Here is a 19,271-nt window from a genome sequence, read left to right on the forward strand (position 1 = left end):
TTGTTCACGGGCAGTCTCAACATTCCTTTGAAAATAAGCAGGGAGAAAGCAATGCTAACAACGAAGAGCAATCGGTTTTAACTAATAAATTGCAGCTATAATTGAATAACAAAGGCATAGCTTATGTTTGATTTCAATAAGGCAGAACCACGTGTCATATAATTAGTTGAAGAGTTATTTCTATATTTGCGTTTGGTTGTTAGAGGGTTTTGTTAGTTAAGAATAGTCTGGTTGCGTGAACCGTTTGGTGATTTGATTAGTTCGATAAAATTAGGTTCAGTAAGCGAACCAAAAGCTGTTATTTTGTTATACAAAATCGTTAGTCTATTAACAAAAAAGGCAGTCGTAATTACTGCTTAATCGCGTGCGCTACATTCACGAGATTCGGGATCAGAATTTTGTATAAAACGACCGAGACCGAAATTTCATATTTTTCTACTTAATAAATTTTTTATTTTATTTGAATTTAATTTAAAATACTCATTCGTAAACTAAAAGCCTCAAGTTGTTATAAGAAAACTTCTTTTTTATAAAAACAAAAAATACAACCAAATCAAATGTTATAAAATAAAGTGAATTTCACTAAACATTTAAAATAAAGAGAATTTACTTTGTAGATTTTATTCAGAGGCAATATTATTTAAAGAAAAACAACTTAAGAATAAAATTTATGAAAAATATTTAATTCCTTTTCCATACGACAGCGTTAAAATAACAACTTGTCTAAGTTATGAATTGTATTTAACTTGTTTATTTTATTAGATCTTGCAAGAAATCAAAGAGTAAGTATTTATGTTAATAAATGAATCATCTTCTTTATTCGTGTACAATTTTGATATCAGAATTAGCAAAATTTTATTTCTACTAGCTGGTTATATTTTAAGAGCGGATGATTTGACTGTGTGGTGCTTTCAAAATGGATCACAACAATAATATTTAGTTACAATAGCCGTATTAACTCGTGGAGCTTAAAATTTTTGAGGCATACAATAATAATGCCAAGGACATTTACATTTCCTGCAAAAAGAAACAAAAAAAGTTGAAATTATCATACTCGTAAATGACCACGACGCCGTTCTAGCTTATTATTTTAAAGTTGGATGAATCTTTTATTATGCCAGATATGTCCCGTTTCTAAAACTGTTTCCATTGCAGATTGATTCATTTCGGGCTCACATGAGAAGTTTATATTCAAATTGATGCCAAAACATCCATCATGTCTTCAGTTTTTATTTCTGTATTAACTTTTTTTATATTTGCATTTGTAAATCTGTTTTAAAGGCACACTTAAAACGTATGGCAACACATTAAATGATCATCCCACTCATCCTATACCATATATACTTAACAATATTTTTTTTCCCCTTACACTTCACAACATAATATTTGGCATTTAGTCTTAAATTCAAATTTTTATGAATACTTCTAATTGCATTTTTGATCTTTTCCATAACCTTCTTTTTTATATTACTAAATTTTTTTTTTATTAAGTCTGCAAGAATTTCAGAGAGTTCAATATAAATTTAATTGCTTACAATATTTTAGAAATGCTAACATATTATTCAATAATCTGCAAAGTATCTCTCACCAACACCAATAAATCCAAAAAAAAAAAAATAAAAACAAAAGTACCTGTGTGGCACCTACGTAGGAAAAATTATTAAATAATCAGGTTTCCTGTTCAATCGAAAATATTTTTCTTTCAAACACATTTGCAGTTATAATAAGAAAAAGGTAACAAAATAAACTCTAAATTCTTATTGCCTTAGCATGATAAAAAGAAATACATAACGTACATACCTATGCTATACAGAAAAATCAAATAAAATATTCTCTTCTTTTTTACTCTGCCAGTTTTTGATTATATGAAATGAGAAAAATAAAAATGTTCTCTCTGTTTTTTAAATATTTAAGCAATTCTCTAGAGAGATTTAAATTTTTCCTTTATAATTGAGTGAGTAAATAAAATTTACTTACCTACCGGCCATGTAATCTTATAAAGAAAGCTGAGTGCAATTTAAAATATAAGCGAGAGGAAAAAAATTAAAAAAAAAATTAAAAAAAAATGTAGTGAGCAGTGACTAGTAAAATATACAGCACAGGTCCGTGTTTAATCAGCAATTTGTTAGCATTTTAGTAGTACCGTGATCTCTTTTGTTAAATCATTGTGCGCGCGCATGGATTTAACCGTGCGTTAAAATAAACATTTGTTATTCCATAACTGTACTATTTATTTTGTTTTGTTTTTTTTTTTTCCTGTTTTTTTTTTTTTTGATTTATTCAAATTGGAATCAACAAAATTTTAATAAGGAGTATTACCAACCTTGCCGATTTCCTTGTTTTCATTCTTGCTAATATTGTGGATGGAGAATTAGAGAAAAAAGGAAAAAAAAAATTTATGCAAATTATTATAATTTGAACATTCCAATACAAAAACAATAAAAGAAGTGAATCATTACAAAAACATTGAAATTACGAAAGTATATAAAAAATAATGAGTGTTGCCATACTGAATTCATGTTTTGAATTTTGACATTTAGTTTTAGTGAAATACGACTTTGAAAATAAACTTGCATGAAATTTTAAGCATATTTTGAAATATATGAACTTTACAACCATCTTATAATTTTAAGCTACATGTAAATGAAAAGAAGACTTTGTTAATTGATCAATTACAACATGGTTATTCTTTAAAAAAGAAAATTTACTAATAAGCGTGACCGAAGTGATTTATAGTCGCGTGTCGTAAACTACATAAATTTTCTAGCTGATGTACAATTACAAATTTATTTTTTTGTTTTTCCTTAAGTGTAAAATACAATATTTAAATATGTGCTTTATTATTAAAACGAATTTATGTTCTATTTGCTTTAAGTTCCTAACCAACTCATCTTGTTTATAAAGACATATTACAAAAGTATACGTATTTATTAACTTATAAAATAATATGTTTGTTCGATGTTCAAATAAAAGTAAAAAAAAGAACTCGTCCCGCTGAGAATGATCCTAAACAAGCAACGAATAATAAACATTGAAATAAAACCATGGAATAAAGGAAAAAAGATTTCAAAATAATCTTCGTCTTAATATTAGTTAAATAAAAGTAAAATAAGAAATCAACTATGTTAAAAAACATTTTATAAGAAAGCATTGTATCGAAACAATATGAGGCATTAATTTCTATCCAACACATTTAGTTGCTTTTTGTTTAGTTTTTTCTTTGTGCTCTTATACAGATTAAAAGATAATTGCCCGTAAGATATTTGGGCCCTCTTTTTAGTTTTGATCTGTGGTTAATATAGGTATAAAAAAAACAAACTATATTTAGCAATTTGTAAACAATATGAAAAGAAATAAAAATAAATAAACAATAATATATTTGTATTTTACAAGGAAACAAGCCTGAGTACAAAGAAATAATATTTTAGAAAATCATTTCAAATTTGATACAGATTGCAAAGAGTATTGATTTAAACTGCTTTAGTGCTATTCAAAATTCAAAAAATATACGGGTTTTCAAAAACCGAACTAACAGAAATTTATTGGAAAAAGGGTGCTTTTAAAAATTTTTCAAATATCATTTATAACATGGAACAGTTAACAGACACAATTCCAGCGTCAAGTGTTCAATCTAGTATTACAAAAATTCGTAATTCACAAACTTCTCAATCAGGATTATCAACAACTTCAACAATTGATTTTCAGACCCTAGCTGGTCTATTTAATACAGTTGCAGCAACAAATAACACAATAATTACATCAAACAACACTAATAATAATAATAATAACAATAATAATAACAGTTCTATGCTCCCAACATTATCAAACATTCAATCAATAAATAATAACAGCAACAATAATAACGGAAACGGAAATAATAATTTAAGTAGCAATAATAATAACAACAGCAATAATATGTCTTCAAATAATTTAAATACAGCAAGTAATAGCAATGCGGACTTAGCATCAGCAGCAGCTGCTGTTGTTTTATCATTACAAGGTGCAATGGTAACAAGTTTACAACAAGCAGCACTCTTACCAGCAAATTCAGCAGCTGCTGCTGCATTAAATTTACAAGCTTTAGAATCATATTTAACATTACAACGTATTACTGGAAAAGCTGATGTTTTACGTTTTACTGCTACAGAATCAATACCCGTATCACAACCAATATCATCAACATCTGGTACAATATCTGCTACAACTACTTCAATAGCTGGAAATGCATCTTCATCATCATCTTCATCTTCATCATCAACACATTTATCAAACACTATTATTAGCACATCAAATAATAATCAAAGTACAAATCATCAAAAGCTACCATCATTATTACCATCATTATTACAACGTCATAACAATCGTCATCAGAATCATAGCACAACTATAAATTCGGACAATTCATCAGAATTACAAAATGATAATTTAGCAAATAATAATAATGATGAAATCAATGATTGTGATAATATAAATTCATCTTTATTAGATAATGAGGATCATTTATCATTTGAATCATCATTAGATTCATCAACTGAACAACAATTATTGGTAAATCAATTAGATAATAATACAAATTATTCAAATTTATTATTGAATGCAGCATATCAACAAATTGTTGATCCAATACAATCAGTAATGTTACACGACAAAGTTTTACATGCAGCAATTACCACAACAAATAATAGTAATAATAATAATAAAAAAAATCATCATCATCATCATCACCATCATCAATCTTTAATTAACTCACACCAACAAATATTAAATATAACATCGAATTCTTTAAATCATTTATTAAGTACTTCATCATCATCAGCATCTACTTCGGCTACAACTACATCATCATCCGCAACAAATAATAATATTGTTATACTACAGAGAATATCAACTAACAATAATAATAGTAGTAATACATCTAATACTAAATCTTCAACCACAAATGATTTATTGGATGCTACAACTACAAATATTACATCTAATAATACATCAAGCTCTACATCATCATCATCTGCATCATCAGCAGTAACTGCAGCTGCAACTACAACAGCGACAGCCACAAATGGAAGTCAGCGACCGAAAAAACAATTTATATGCAAATTTTGTAATAGACAATTTACAAAATCATATAATTTATTAATACATGAGCGAACACATACCGATGAACGTCCATATTCGTGTGATATATGCGGAAAAGCTTTTCGTAGACAGGATCACCTTAGGGATCATAGGTAGGTTAACAATAATTCATATCAATCATTATGATTTGCATATTTATATTTTTTTATTAAAATATTTTTTATTTTTTATTATTGTACGTATACACACTTATACACTTAAATATTTGTGTATACACATAGTTAAATAGCATTTCATGCGTGTTAAGTATAATAACCATTTATAATTTTTTGTTAAATTTAAATAGCTTTGTTATTCCATCTCTTACATCAGTACTTGACAACAATGAAACAAATATAGAAAGAAAAATGTTTGTATGTGTACAGTAACAATATGAGATAAAAATGATTTTCAATACAGCATGATTGATTCTCGTAACTTATGTATTATTTGTTTAAATGCACATACAAACATGAATGCATTTACCTGTATAAATACCATGCACATAAATATTTTGCACAAAAATGACAGAATCATTAATAATTTTGATGAGGATTTTTAACTTTTCTTTTACATCTTATGTTCACCTTTGTACATTTTCATTAGAATAAAAGGAATGATTCAACATCAGGATGTTCCATAGGTGAAGACCCCAATTTAAATATTTGTGGTTTCACAATAGTTCTTTTTATATTTTTTGTATGCTTTAATAAACGATTGTCTGTCTACTTTTATTAGATTCTGTGTTCTGTGTTTAAAACGTAAGAATTTTTGAAGAAATTTATCTTTTTTTTCCTTGAATTTAAAATATTATTTGTTTTAGTTCCTGTTGCCGAAAATGACGAAAACAAAACTCTTAATTAGAATTATAAAGTATTTTCCTTAACATTATGAATTATAACTAATTGCTCTCAACTGCTGTTTTATATAGCACACAGAATATTCTTATTATATTATTTAATCTGTTATACTCTCACAAGCAATGGAAAAAGCGTACCATTTCTAATAGATTTTTTCGTCGTACCACCACTAATAAGTTCTCGTTATTACTTTCATTTGTTTGTAATTCGCCTAAAATTATGCAATCGAAAAATATATTTTCCTTTTACGTAGGTATATTTTTAAACAGAATATTAACAATGTTGATGCTTTATGATTGTGTAGATAAACAATGACATTATCTTAAAGCATTCCCATTTAAATGATTTCAAACCGGCTTTCAAGGAAAACTTAACCCAAGATTATTTCACATAAAAAAATTACAAAATAAGATTTGTTTATTTCAACTGATTTTAAATTCTTAAAGTAAACTTATTCGTTTTATTCAAATATTCGGCGTAATTTTGAGCCACTAAAGGCGGATAGGTTACCGTCGAAATATTTAATGGAGGAAAGATTTGATACGACTCCAATTATAACACACAGTATTATTATTTTTCTAAATTTTTCTTCATTGAAATTGAACCTCAAGTTAAATAACAGAGTGTTTGTTATATTTTTCTACCTAAAAGTAAGAAGTAGAAGGAAGAAGAAGTAGAATGTGGTAGATGATAGAAGATTATAGAAAACTCTGTATCTCGGCAAGAATGTATTTCATTTTATATATTATCACTATAATACGGGTATAAACCATCAAAATTTTTGACACCTTAAAAACAAATTACATGCAATATAATTATGTGATAAGAAAGAGAAATTCTAAAATTTTGCCGTCGGCCAATTCACGATATTCTCATTTATATCTATTGTGTATATATTTGTTGTATGTTTGTTTGTGAGTATAAAAGTTAACAACATATAATATATAGTGATGTAATGTATGACATTTATTATTTCTTTCTTAATCTTTTATCTTTAAATATCTTTATAAAAATAATATCGTTAAAAAAAGAACTCTAAAGTAGAACCGTATAATAAGATACCCACTTAAATTTTTTAAGTATAACTAAATAATAACAAGAATATAACAAGAAAATCTATAAAAATCTATAGAATGACAGACATTAAGAGATAAAAGAATAAAATAAAGAAAAATAAAAAAAAAAATTTTTTTGTTTAACTTTATTATTTTTATCTTAGAAAAAATGAAAAAGAAACGAGCTATAATCAACCTGTGTTAAAATTTATGGTCAAGAGTGTTATAATACGATGACTAACGTTATATGGATTTAATTTTATAATATATTTAGATCATGATTAACAAACTAATGGAGTATAAGAAGAAGTTAAAATCAATAAATTAACTTTTGTTTAGTTTCTTTTCATTTCTTTAAGCACATTAAGGTGCCTAATTTATGTCGCCATTTTTCCAGAGTAAAATTAAACGCAGATTCTAAAAATTCTTGCTGCTTCAAAACTAAAAATGCATGACCGATCTCGCTACATGACCACTTATATGAAACACTAAAATTATAAAATTTAGTTTGGATGATTTTTATTAATTCATATTAGCTCTATTAGCTCTACCATATCTCATATAATTTTAATTAATTGAAATAAACCTAAAGTCGATTGAGAGTTATAGTGTCGAAATTAAAGAACGGGCAATGTTAGACATCACAGCCGATAATGTGTTAAAATATTAATAACTTTACCAACATTATATTAAGACTCCTCCTCAAAAGTACAATAAATCGGAAAATAATAAATTCTGTTAAATGGATGGGAATCACAATAACATATAACAATAACATTCTTGTAGAACGTTGAAAAACCAATTGCTGCTAATTTATAGAAGAATTCCTACAATGCATAAAAATTACAAAAAAAAATTAACTTAATTTTAATGTTACACGAGTATGAGAATTAAAAAATTTTGGAGGAAATTTAGGTAGGTGAATAATTTCCAGGCATTAAATTCGAGTATCATATTTTACGTAATGCTCTTATCTTATAGAATTTCATACGTCGCTGAAATTTATGGAACGTTTTATCTTTCGAATAAAAAATATATGAGAAATCTAATAAAAATTTCTCGTAAATTCACAGTTTCAAATTAAAAAATGATGAATCATGAATATACGTTTAATTAAATGCATATAAAATTCCATAAGATAGTCTTTTCATCTGTTTTTCTACTCTTTCTACTCCTCTTTTTATTATAGGGGCATTAAATAACACTTTCCATAACTGCATAGTGTAAAATGCATAAAATAAACTCATTTTAAAATTAGTCAAACTTTAACATTAAAGTTCCATTTATCTTATATTATTAAAATTATTTTTCGCAGCATCTTGATTATAAAATTTAATTTATTATTTTCTTATGTTTCTTTGATTTTAATTTGAATTTATACAATTTAAATTTTAATACCCACAGTAGACCACATTTTATAATAAGATTCTTATTTACACATTCTGAATTTGTGAAATAAGTTTCAACATTCCAAATTTTCTTAAATAATTCCAAATTTTCTCAAATTTTTTAATTCAATTCGCTTCATGCAAATTTATTGCCCTACTTCATGTATAAATGTCATTGTGTAGTGTTATTCTGTACTGTTCATTAAAAATTATTAGAGATTTCGCCCATAAGTATGCAAATTTTCTATGTATCTTATAAAATTATGGGTTGGATCGTTCAAAATCGTTCAAAGATAATTTGAAACTATATACTATTAATTAAATTTATTATGGGTTTCCAAGATCAAAATTATTTTAAAAATCCATTGAAATTCCAAATGTTTGAAATTGTGTTCCCACTGTTTTTCAAAGTCCCACGGAAACTTTGTTGTAGCAATTTGATAAATATTTCATCCTTATGTACGAATTACAATGTACAATCTAAATACAATCTAAAATAATGTTGACTAAACCCAGTTCTAGAACATTTTACACCTATTTTCTTAACACAATTTATTGTCTTTAAGCTATGTACACAATAATGTATGTAATTTTAACTATTTAAATTATGTTATTTGTATGTACAAATTATAGAACTTGCTCCAAAAAAATGTAAAGAAACAATACAATTTTTATTTATTTAAAATTTTTAATATTTTACTTTAAAATTGAATTTAATCTGCTTTTCAAAAAAAAATAGTACTAAAATAATATACCAAAAGAGGAACCAAACAAACATCCAGAATTCACACCAGATTTTAATAAATTCATTGCCTTAAATTCTAATACAATTTAAACATTTTTATAAAAGACTGATTAAAATTTTGCATTATATCAATTACAATTTCTTTAAACAAACATTCAAACATGCAGTGGAAATCTTTTTTGCCACAGAACAACACACTCAACTGTAACGAAAATAAATTAAAAATAATCTTAATATACGTTTTCTTTCATACTACTCTATAAATTCTTCCATCTACCCGTAGAACCATATAACTATTCCACACAAATTTTACCAATTTCCATTTTCTCTGCCTTCTCTTATACTCTATCATTCTACTATATTTTTCCTATCATAATATTTTTTATTTAATAAACGTTTTATATATCGACTTTGAAATACACACGCGCTCACTGAAATCATTTTATTCTGTCCACTTTTTATCACAATAGTTTCCAGTTCTACTTAATAAATGTCCAGCAATTTAAGTAAAAAGCAAAAACCTAACAATAAACTCGGCAATATAAGTACATATAAAAAATAATAATACTAAAAAGAAAAATAATTTTTTAAAAGTTAAAAGGAGATAGAAATATAAAAATAACAAAACCGAAAATATAAAGAAGAAAAACAAAGTAAAAGACAACTACATAAAGAGTGTGTAAGACATTTTCATTTTTTATGATCGAGAGTGTACCATTTCTTGTCATGTTTACACTGAATGCACACGCATGTCAAACCTCATTAAAAATTCATTTGAAGTTATCGGTGATTAATTGCAATTGAAGAATTTTCCTTGTCAAGTTTAAATGTGATATTAAACACACACAACAAAAAAGAAAACAAGACGAAAAACAAATGCTTATAAAAAAACAAGTTCTATTTAAACTAACTCAGTTTGCAAAACCAGCACATTTTATTTAAATATTATAACAATAATGACATTTCGTGTGGTTAAAAGAGGCGGTTTAAAATAGTGATTTCGTGACACACCAATATATTAGCTGTAATTTGTATAAAATTCTAAAAGTGAACATACGATTTTTAACGAACTTACGAAAGGAATTCGAATTCGGCATTTCGCTTCTATTGATGAGCAATAAAATAACACAATTCAAATAATTCCGGTTTATTGGTGCAAGAGGCTACGTTTTTGAAAAACCTTATATGAATTAAGTAATGACATAATTTTAAAATAAGGTGCTAGAAATAAGTATTGACTTTTCAACTAACTTTACTGGAAAAGATCGATTCGAATTTCACTACATACAATAAAATTTCAGTGAGGACCGACACTAAAATGACTTCTTTTAACTACGTCATCATATTTGATATTCTGTTTGAAATACACTAAAAATTAAAAGAAAAAATATAATAATAAGAGTATAATGTAAAAAATGAAAATGAGAAAAAAGAGAGGTAGAATTAAGAGTTAATCGTACTTAAAAAACGAACTTACATATTTAAGATTAAAAAAGTTATTTATTTATTATTACATTGCACCAACATTCAATGTTGGGTTAGTTTGCTTGGAGTTATCTTTAAATTTAGTTTATTTAACCTACCAGCGATTGAAAATCTTTTAATGTATGACTAGGGTAGTTGCATTAATAAGTAGTTTTCTAACTGAATTAGGTAATGATTAACTAGCATTTGATTAAAGTTTTGGATAGTTTAAATAGTAAAAGACTGGATTCATGGAATGAGTATGAAATATTAAATAATTTTTTTAAAACAATAGCCCAGTTCACAGTATTTTTTCGGCTATAGATACTTGAGTAAGGCAGTAGATTTTAGAATCGAATATTAAAACTATTTTTAAATTTTTATTGTGAATTCTCGAACCGCTTTTTCAGTTTCATCCAAATTTAATTGGCGATATTTCTATTTGAAACAGTGTAAGTAACGTTGGCAAAAATATTTGAGTTTTTTTTTTGGATTACTTTCGGCACACACCTAAACTGCGAACACAGCGTTATAAGCAATAACTGAGCTTAATATTACCACTATTAGCTCTACGTATTTTGTTTAACTCACCATTGTGAGCCGAGTAGGAATAGTTCTATAACTCAAAAATAATCAACGGCAGAAGCAAATTCGAAATAGAGTCAAGAACAAATTCCGATCATTAATATTTGATCATTATATTTGACCGGTATTTTGACTTTTCAACCAAAATCTCATGCCAAAGTAGAAAATAAAAAAGGTTTTTCATTGTTGCGACACAAAATGTTGTGCAAAATACAAAAAAGTGATTGAAAATTCGATTTTAAATTTTAATTTTTTTTAATTTTTCTTTTTCTTATTCATTCTCTTTGTTTATGTTTTTGGTGTTTTATTTCGAATTTTTCTCTTTATATTTTTAATTTTAATTAATGAGTTTTTATTTCGGATCTTGACAAATTATTTTATATTTAGTTTGTAATATTTAATTTAACGTTTCTGTTTTTTGTTTTTACCTTTAATAAAATGCGATGTATGAAAAAGCCCGCATTTTCTTCATCCATTCAATTGCACACATATACACATACATATATCTAGTTATATATTTATATACATTTAATTGGATTGATTAATGGTCGAGATCAAATGAAAAAGATATTGTTGTTGAAAAGTAACAATTTTCCAATTTCAATATAAACATATAAAATTTTATTTATCGCTATCAATCAATAGGCGGTGTTGTTCATTTATTCATTTAACAAACACCATATTATATATGTATACGTGAAGGTATATAAGGAATCAACCAACTGAAATTAATGTCAGGTGCTTCAGGTTTGCTTTTTTTTTTGTTTCGTATAGATTTAAATGTTAAAGAAATGCAAATTCTGTTTTATAAGTATGGCGCAAGTTTATATCATCTTATACATTGGTGTACAATCTATAGACACAAAGTCATTTTATATTTGCATTTATTTTATTCATTATATATTTTTTTTTTAATTTTTATTTTATTTTAATTTTTGCATCATGCCGCGCTAATTAGACTTTTACTATCGATTTTCGATTATCAAATCCGATAAAATATTTTTTTTTTTGTTTTTTAATTAATTGCAATTTTGTACAGATATATTAAAAATAAAAAATGAAGGTAAGCTCTTAAAAAATTAATTTGCAAAAATTAAAATGCAATTGCGATTAATATTTTGAATTATGGCTATAACGTGGCAGTTACACCTTATAGGATATTGATTTCTCAATTTATATTATTAAATCTACATAATTATTAAAATCTCTTGCATAATCTTGCATTAATAACATTGCATTAAAAAAACCAATTAATGAAAAAGATTAAGATTTTTTTTAATATTGTTTTGCAATCAAGAATGTACTTTTATTATATTGAGACTCTTGGGTTACAATCGGACGATTCTGAAACTTTTGAAATTTTCGACAAAACTCAATTTTACCTTTTTATACTCCTTTATATTTCAAATTAATGTTGCTCATGCTGAAACCAGCGAGCTCTAAATTTTGGATAACATTATTTTAAAACGCATTTCGGTGTACATATAAAATATTTCATTCTGTTCGAAAAAATTTTCATTCTAAGTCCAAATTCTCAATCCGAGTAAAAAAAAAAAAAACTATGGCGAATCTTACAAGATATTTTTTCATTCAAATAATTCCAATTTCTCAAAAAAAAATTTGTTTCACATCTTATAGTACATTCCATATTGTACCCATGAAAATGATCTTCTGAAACCAGTACTGAACTCATTTTAGACTCAATTAAATATTAATCATTTGATTTAATTACATGTGCAACAAAAAACATGCAGATGGAAAATAAATTCGAAAAATATACAAAATTCCAAATTAACTTTTATATAGATATAAAATATTCACATAATTATTACATACACACATATGCATGACCAAAAGCAAATATTGACATTTTAATTAATTCAATACTCATATATGTACATAATATTTCTCACATAATTTTCGAAAATAATTTTATGTTCTACAATACATAAAAATTTTTAAAATTCAAAAAACAAGCCTGCAACAATATACCGTACGTAAATTTTGAGAACCGCATAGAGAAACGAGAGCAAAACCACAACAACAAAATATAAATAGAAAACCTTAAGCAATCAATCGTATTTTTTAAATATTCACAATTCATTTTTTTTTTGTGTAAATTTTGAATGATTTATAGTTTTCTCTCTTTATATTTAAATCAAAATAAAGCGCCTCCAGATTTACATTTCTGAAAAAAGAAAAATGCATTTTTAAAAAATAAATAAAATTTATATATATTTTTTCTTTACATATTTGTGTTCAGTCTCACCCCATGGGTTAGTTAAATTTAAGCTCTAATTTAAGATTATAAAGGAAAATCATGTTCGAATTTATTATAATTAGATTTATATTTTTATTATAAATTAAATAACCATTTAATTTTTATTATTTTCATTTTAAGAATATTTTCTAAACAAATAATCAAATCCAATGCTCATAAAATATTTCCAACAATAATAATAATATGAAAAAAAAAAAATTTAAATTCTCAATTTTCTCTCATATATTTAAAAAATTGAGAAGAAAACAACAATAATATTTTAGTTCACAATATAATTTTATAATGCAGAGTACAGACAATTAAAATATAATATTCACAATATAACAATAATAATGAACAATAGAAAGAGAAATATTGAAAGAATGTCTTTTTTTCTTTTCTTTTTTCAACTTGAAAAACTGGTTATAAATAAAAATTCATATACCTTATCATACTTATTCAGAAAAAGAAAGTCTATATGTAGCAGGTAATAAAAATTTATACCTACTTATATGAACAAATATATATAGATGATTACATACAAACAAAATGTTATATTTAATATATTTTTTTTTTATTGTTATTATTGAGAGAATTATTGTGTAGCATATGGCGCCCGATGTCGATTAAGATTTAATACAATATTAAGAATATTTTTCATTGCATCAATAATACAACCATGTCTTTTCATAATAAGTTGGAAAGACAGGCGTGTGGTATATATAGGGAAGAAGAATATTAGGGCTTTTTACAAGAAAATATTTTGAAAAACGCAAAAAGAAATTGAAGAGGTTTTTAAAATATTTTTTTTCAGTGTTCCTGTGTTATATGGAAAATAAAAACTCTTAAGGTAAATAATGTATACACGCATTTATTGAAGTTTTTCAAATCTTAAAGATTAATAATTTTACTATAGAAGAAGACATTGTAAAACAGCCACTATAAGACAAAAAAAACCATCTTTAAAGACAATTCTTTTGTTAGACCTTTATACATTTATTTTTTATGTTCTTGTAACTTGTACGTGTGTTTTTGTGTTTTGTTTTTTTTTTTCTGTTTCTTTCGTAATGTTTTCAATGCGCGATGATGATCATTGCGACGGCGTGAAGGTGTTCACTCTTAATTTATTATTTCGATTTTCTCCAAATTTTTTTTTTTTTTCGTTTAAATTCTTATTTCACCCAATTTTATTATTACACATATAATATCTGTATATTCTTCAATAATATAATAATAAAAAAATAAGAAAGGCAGTTAAACTTTAACCAAAATTTTTATTATTATTTTTTGTTATTTCTTTAACGTTATTGAAATTTAGTTTTCATATTTCACTTTACATACTCATATAATAAAATATATGTATACGAAATTCGTATAAGCATAAAATGTAATATTGACTGGGAGATCTTCAAAAGAATATCGTATATATATGTACGTATGTTTGTTGTTCGCCCCGAAAAAGAATATATTTATTGAAGTTAAGTATATCTTAAATGCCAGTTTTATATGAACTATAGCACATAATCCGTTTATAAATTTTAAGAGGTTTAAGGTTAAATATTCTTTTCAATTTCTTTCACTTTTGCCTTCTTATATATATATATATATATATACTGTATGTATATGCTAATAGTTATTAGTATTAAAGTGTTTAACTTTTCTGAAAATATTACAAAATAAAAATATTTTTTTATTGTATAACAGAATATTGAAATAGATATCGAACTACATTTAATGAAAAAATTATAAGCAAAATTTATGCTTTAGAGACAAAATTTCATTAAAATCCAAATCAGAATCAGACGGAATCAGAATAGATAAATTCGGAAATGAAATTTGATTATTAAAAATTAGAGTAGTTATTTCCATTTGATTTAAGAAAATATTCCAAAAAATTTCACAAATTGCAAAATTCTTTAAGATTTATTTAATATTTTATGTTAAGTAATTTAAAATAACATGTTTTTCTAGACATTTTAAGTAATACCTAGGGTTTAGTAAGGTTTTATTAAACCTTATAGGAATTTTTTAAAAATAGCGATGGAAAAAATAACTAAATTTTAATATTCTTTATCAAACTACATCATATAGCTATTTTAATTTCTCGCATTGAAAACTATTTCACGAAAATTGCCTACTTTTAGGTGCGACGTATGCATTTTTATTAATACGTTTCACGTTTTTCTGCTATAAATAGGCTGTTTAGTGTAACAATATTTGAATTATTTTAAAATTTTAATTATCTGGCTATAGTTGTATTCTCAAACTGACATCAGAACAATATTTTGAATTTTATTTTCAAAATACTCTAAAATTTTTTAAATAATTTCTCAAACCATAAAACTTGTGAAGTAAATTTTATTAAAAAATTGTATATTAAAACAAAAAAATTTAATAAATTTCAAATTAACTTACACTTTCAGTTCCTATTTTACAATATAGTTAAGCGTTATTCTTAAAAAAAACAGAATATTTATTTTAGTTCTCCTTCAACCCGCAATTATTGTTGTTTTTCAAACTGGAATATTACAAATACGTTCAGTATTAACGACCATTATATTCCAATAATAATTTATTTATTTTAAATAAAAAAATTTTATGTTCTTCTTATTTCCTTTACAATTTAAATGTGTTTTCTCATACAATTTGATGAGACCTTATCATACACATATGAGACCTAAAAGAAAACTAGAACTTTAAATGAAAAACAGAAAATCTTACCCAAAAACTCAAAAAAAACCATGGCTGATATACAAACATTTAATACTTTTAACTTAAAATATAAAATTCTTTAAAATATTGTTTAGTTGATCGTGATATACGTGAAATGAGACCAACAAATTAACGAAAAATATTTCAAAGATCATTTACCAATAATGTTTATACATAAATTGTAAATGTACCAACATTTATAAAAAAAAAAATCGCGAAGAATAAAAAAAAAATTGAAAAGAATTTTATTTTTAGTTTTTTTTTCTTATTTTTTGTACTTTTAATGGTTATAAAACTGTACTTTATGTCAGACATGGATACGTTGAATACCGTCGTAAATAATGAAGTAAAATACGAAAAAAAACGAAAACTATACGAGTATAAAAAATAGAAAGAGAAAAAATTTTAATAACGAAATTTTCACAAACGTGAAAAAATATTTAAAATTCTTTCCTAATTGACTTGAATTCCAAGAACAACATCGCATATATAAGAAAGAACCGGCAACTTTTAAACATCATTTAATATAATAAAATACTGTCGGTGTCTTCTTGTTCAAAAATTCATGTACTTACATAATATATTATTGTATAATTTGAGGAGAAAGATTTACAGTGTTCTCATAGGAACACATTTGCTCAACAAAAAAAGTTAAGAATTTTTAATACATCTATTTTTATAGTATGAATAAATTCTGGGACTAAAAATTAATATTAAATTCGAATAAGAATTGTAAATGAGAGCTTTTAAGAGCACTTTAAATTCAGACTACATATTACAATAGTGGTCCGCTACATTGTTTTGTTCTGTATTTAAACCTACACTCTCTGATAGCAAAAACAATGATTTTGGAACACATCCAATTATTTATTTACATTAATTTTATTATGCTAATTAACATAATTCCCTGAAAATTAAAAAAAAAAACATTTAATATTTATAAATAATTTATTTTATTTTTATAATTAATAAAAATTTTCATATTTCAGGTATATTCATTCAAAAGAGAAACCATTTAAATGTACTGAATGTGGTAAGGGATTTTGTCAATCACGTACATTAGCTGTACATAAAATTTTACATATGGAAGAATCACCACATAAATGTCCAGTATGTAATCGTAGTTTTAATCAACGTTCTAATTTAAAAACACATTTACTTACACATACCGATATAAAACCATATCATTGTAATTCATGTGGTAAAGTATTTCGTAGAAATTGTGATCTTCGTCGTCATAGTTTAACACATAATTTAGCTGCTATAACAACTGGTTTAAGTGATCAACAATTATTATCACCGGTCAACAATACAAATTCACCGATATCATCAACTAATTCCCCTGTATCATCATCATCATCATCATCATCAACATTATCTGGTAATAATAATATAAATTCACCTTCAAATACTACAATTAATAATAATAATAAAAATGAAAATAATAATAGCAATAATAGTAATAATAATAAAAATAATAATAATAATAATAATGATAATAGTAATAATAATGATGATAATAATGCTGCTGTAGTTGCATCAACAGCAGCTGCAATTGCTGCTATTGTTAATTCAACTGCAGGTTTTAAAAATTCATTATCTGATAAAAATTCTCATCATTCAACATTAGATCTTGTTACAGCAATCGATTAAAATATTCTGTATAGTTTTAAATATTTTAGCAATTATTTTTAATATAACAAGTCCGCCCATTATGTTTTGTAATTCTATGAAAATTTTCTAAAAAGATCTGGTAAAAAATGACTCAAAATGGTTAAAATTATCAGGTTTTGGCAAAAAATTTTCACAGAATTTAACAGTGATAAAATAGATTATTATTAATTGCATGAACGTTTAACTAAAATTATATTACGAAAATTCATTCTTTAACAAAAAAAATTATTTAAGGCTCTGCTCTTATTATAAATAACTTCTTTAAAATTTAGAATTTATTGAAAGTGTAAAATTATGGCAAGATTGTCTGCTATCAAATCTCCAACGTACAAGTAACTTTTATTACATTTTAAAAATACGATTATTAACTATATAAGTATGACTATATTGAGTAATTAGTAATATAAGAGACGAAATTTTAATAAACAAATAAAAAAATGAGATCATGTGTTCAACTGTTCAATTTCACCTTTAATGATAAGGCAATATCCCGAAAGAAAACAATACCAAGGGGGCAAGAATTTCTTTCAAGTAATGAAAATTGTTTGCTGGGCAGTATTTTAATAACTCAAAGATTCTTCAAAAATACATTCAAATATTTGAAAAAAAGTTGTTCTTAATGATAGAAGTGGACCGTTCTCTCTTGTATTACTATTTACTTTACAAGACAACTTTACAATTATTATGTAATTTGGTTTTTTTTATGTGATTTTAATTGTTTAATATTAATTAAAAATAATAATTATAAATTCTAAAAATATATTTTAATTAACTTAATTTTTAAGAAAGAATTTTTTATAAAATTACTCTTAAATTCTAAAAATTATTTTTATAAATTATAATTAATTAAATTTTTATTATATTATTAAGAAATTATTGTTAAGAAATAATCAGTAAAAAATTATTCAGCCCATTACACGTCCCATATCACATTATTTTTTTCGTTTATTTTACATTAAGCTTTTTTTATAAATAAGAAATAAAAATTACTTTAAAATTTTAAAATCTTATTAAAGAAATTATTGAATTATTTTAGATAATTTGGAAATTTTAGTAATATAAGAATAAGAAATGAATATATAAAAGTCTCTGTTTGTAGTTATAAGATTTGTAATAAAAATAAAATAAATATTCTAGCGATTATTATAAAAAATTGATTTTTCATTAATTTGTTCTTTTCCTCGTTTTAGTTTTTAATAATAAATTTCTCTAATAAATTTAGACAGGGAGTAAAATTTTCACAACCAAATTCATATTTCGTGAAGAACAACACTCATGTCGTTTCTGGAAAAAATTACATTCTAAAACAATCAATATTATTTTCATTCTAAAATTGTTACAAAAATCATAGTCTGCTTTGTTAGTTGAAGTAATATGTTTAAGCAACTTTGGATGACACAATCGTTCTGGCTG

General features: G+C 24.7%; 1 protein-coding gene across 1 annotated transcript; it reads left to right on the top strand.

Moving 5' to 3' along the window:
• Nucleotides 1–3,031: 3,031 nt before the first annotated feature.
• Nucleotides 3,032–17,888, top strand: LOC129615277 (protein sister of odd and bowel). Its single transcript, XM_055530404.1, has 2 exons — nt 3,032–5,228; nt 17,174–17,888. The coding sequence occupies exons 1-2, from the start codon at nt 3,589–3,591 to the stop codon at nt 17,835–17,837; spliced, it is 2,304 nt and encodes a 767-aa protein (XP_055386379.1). The 5' UTR covers nt 3,032–3,588; the 3' UTR covers nt 17,838–17,888.
• Nucleotides 17,889–19,271: the final 1,383 nt, after the last annotated feature.

Source organism: Condylostylus longicornis, unplaced genomic scaffold (genome assembly GCF_029603195.1).
Source record: "Condylostylus longicornis isolate FDR11 unplaced genomic scaffold, ASM2960319v2 ptg000135l, whole genome shotgun sequence".
In the NCBI taxonomy this organism is placed as follows: domain Eukaryota; kingdom Metazoa; phylum Arthropoda; class Insecta; order Diptera; family Dolichopodidae; genus Condylostylus; species Condylostylus longicornis.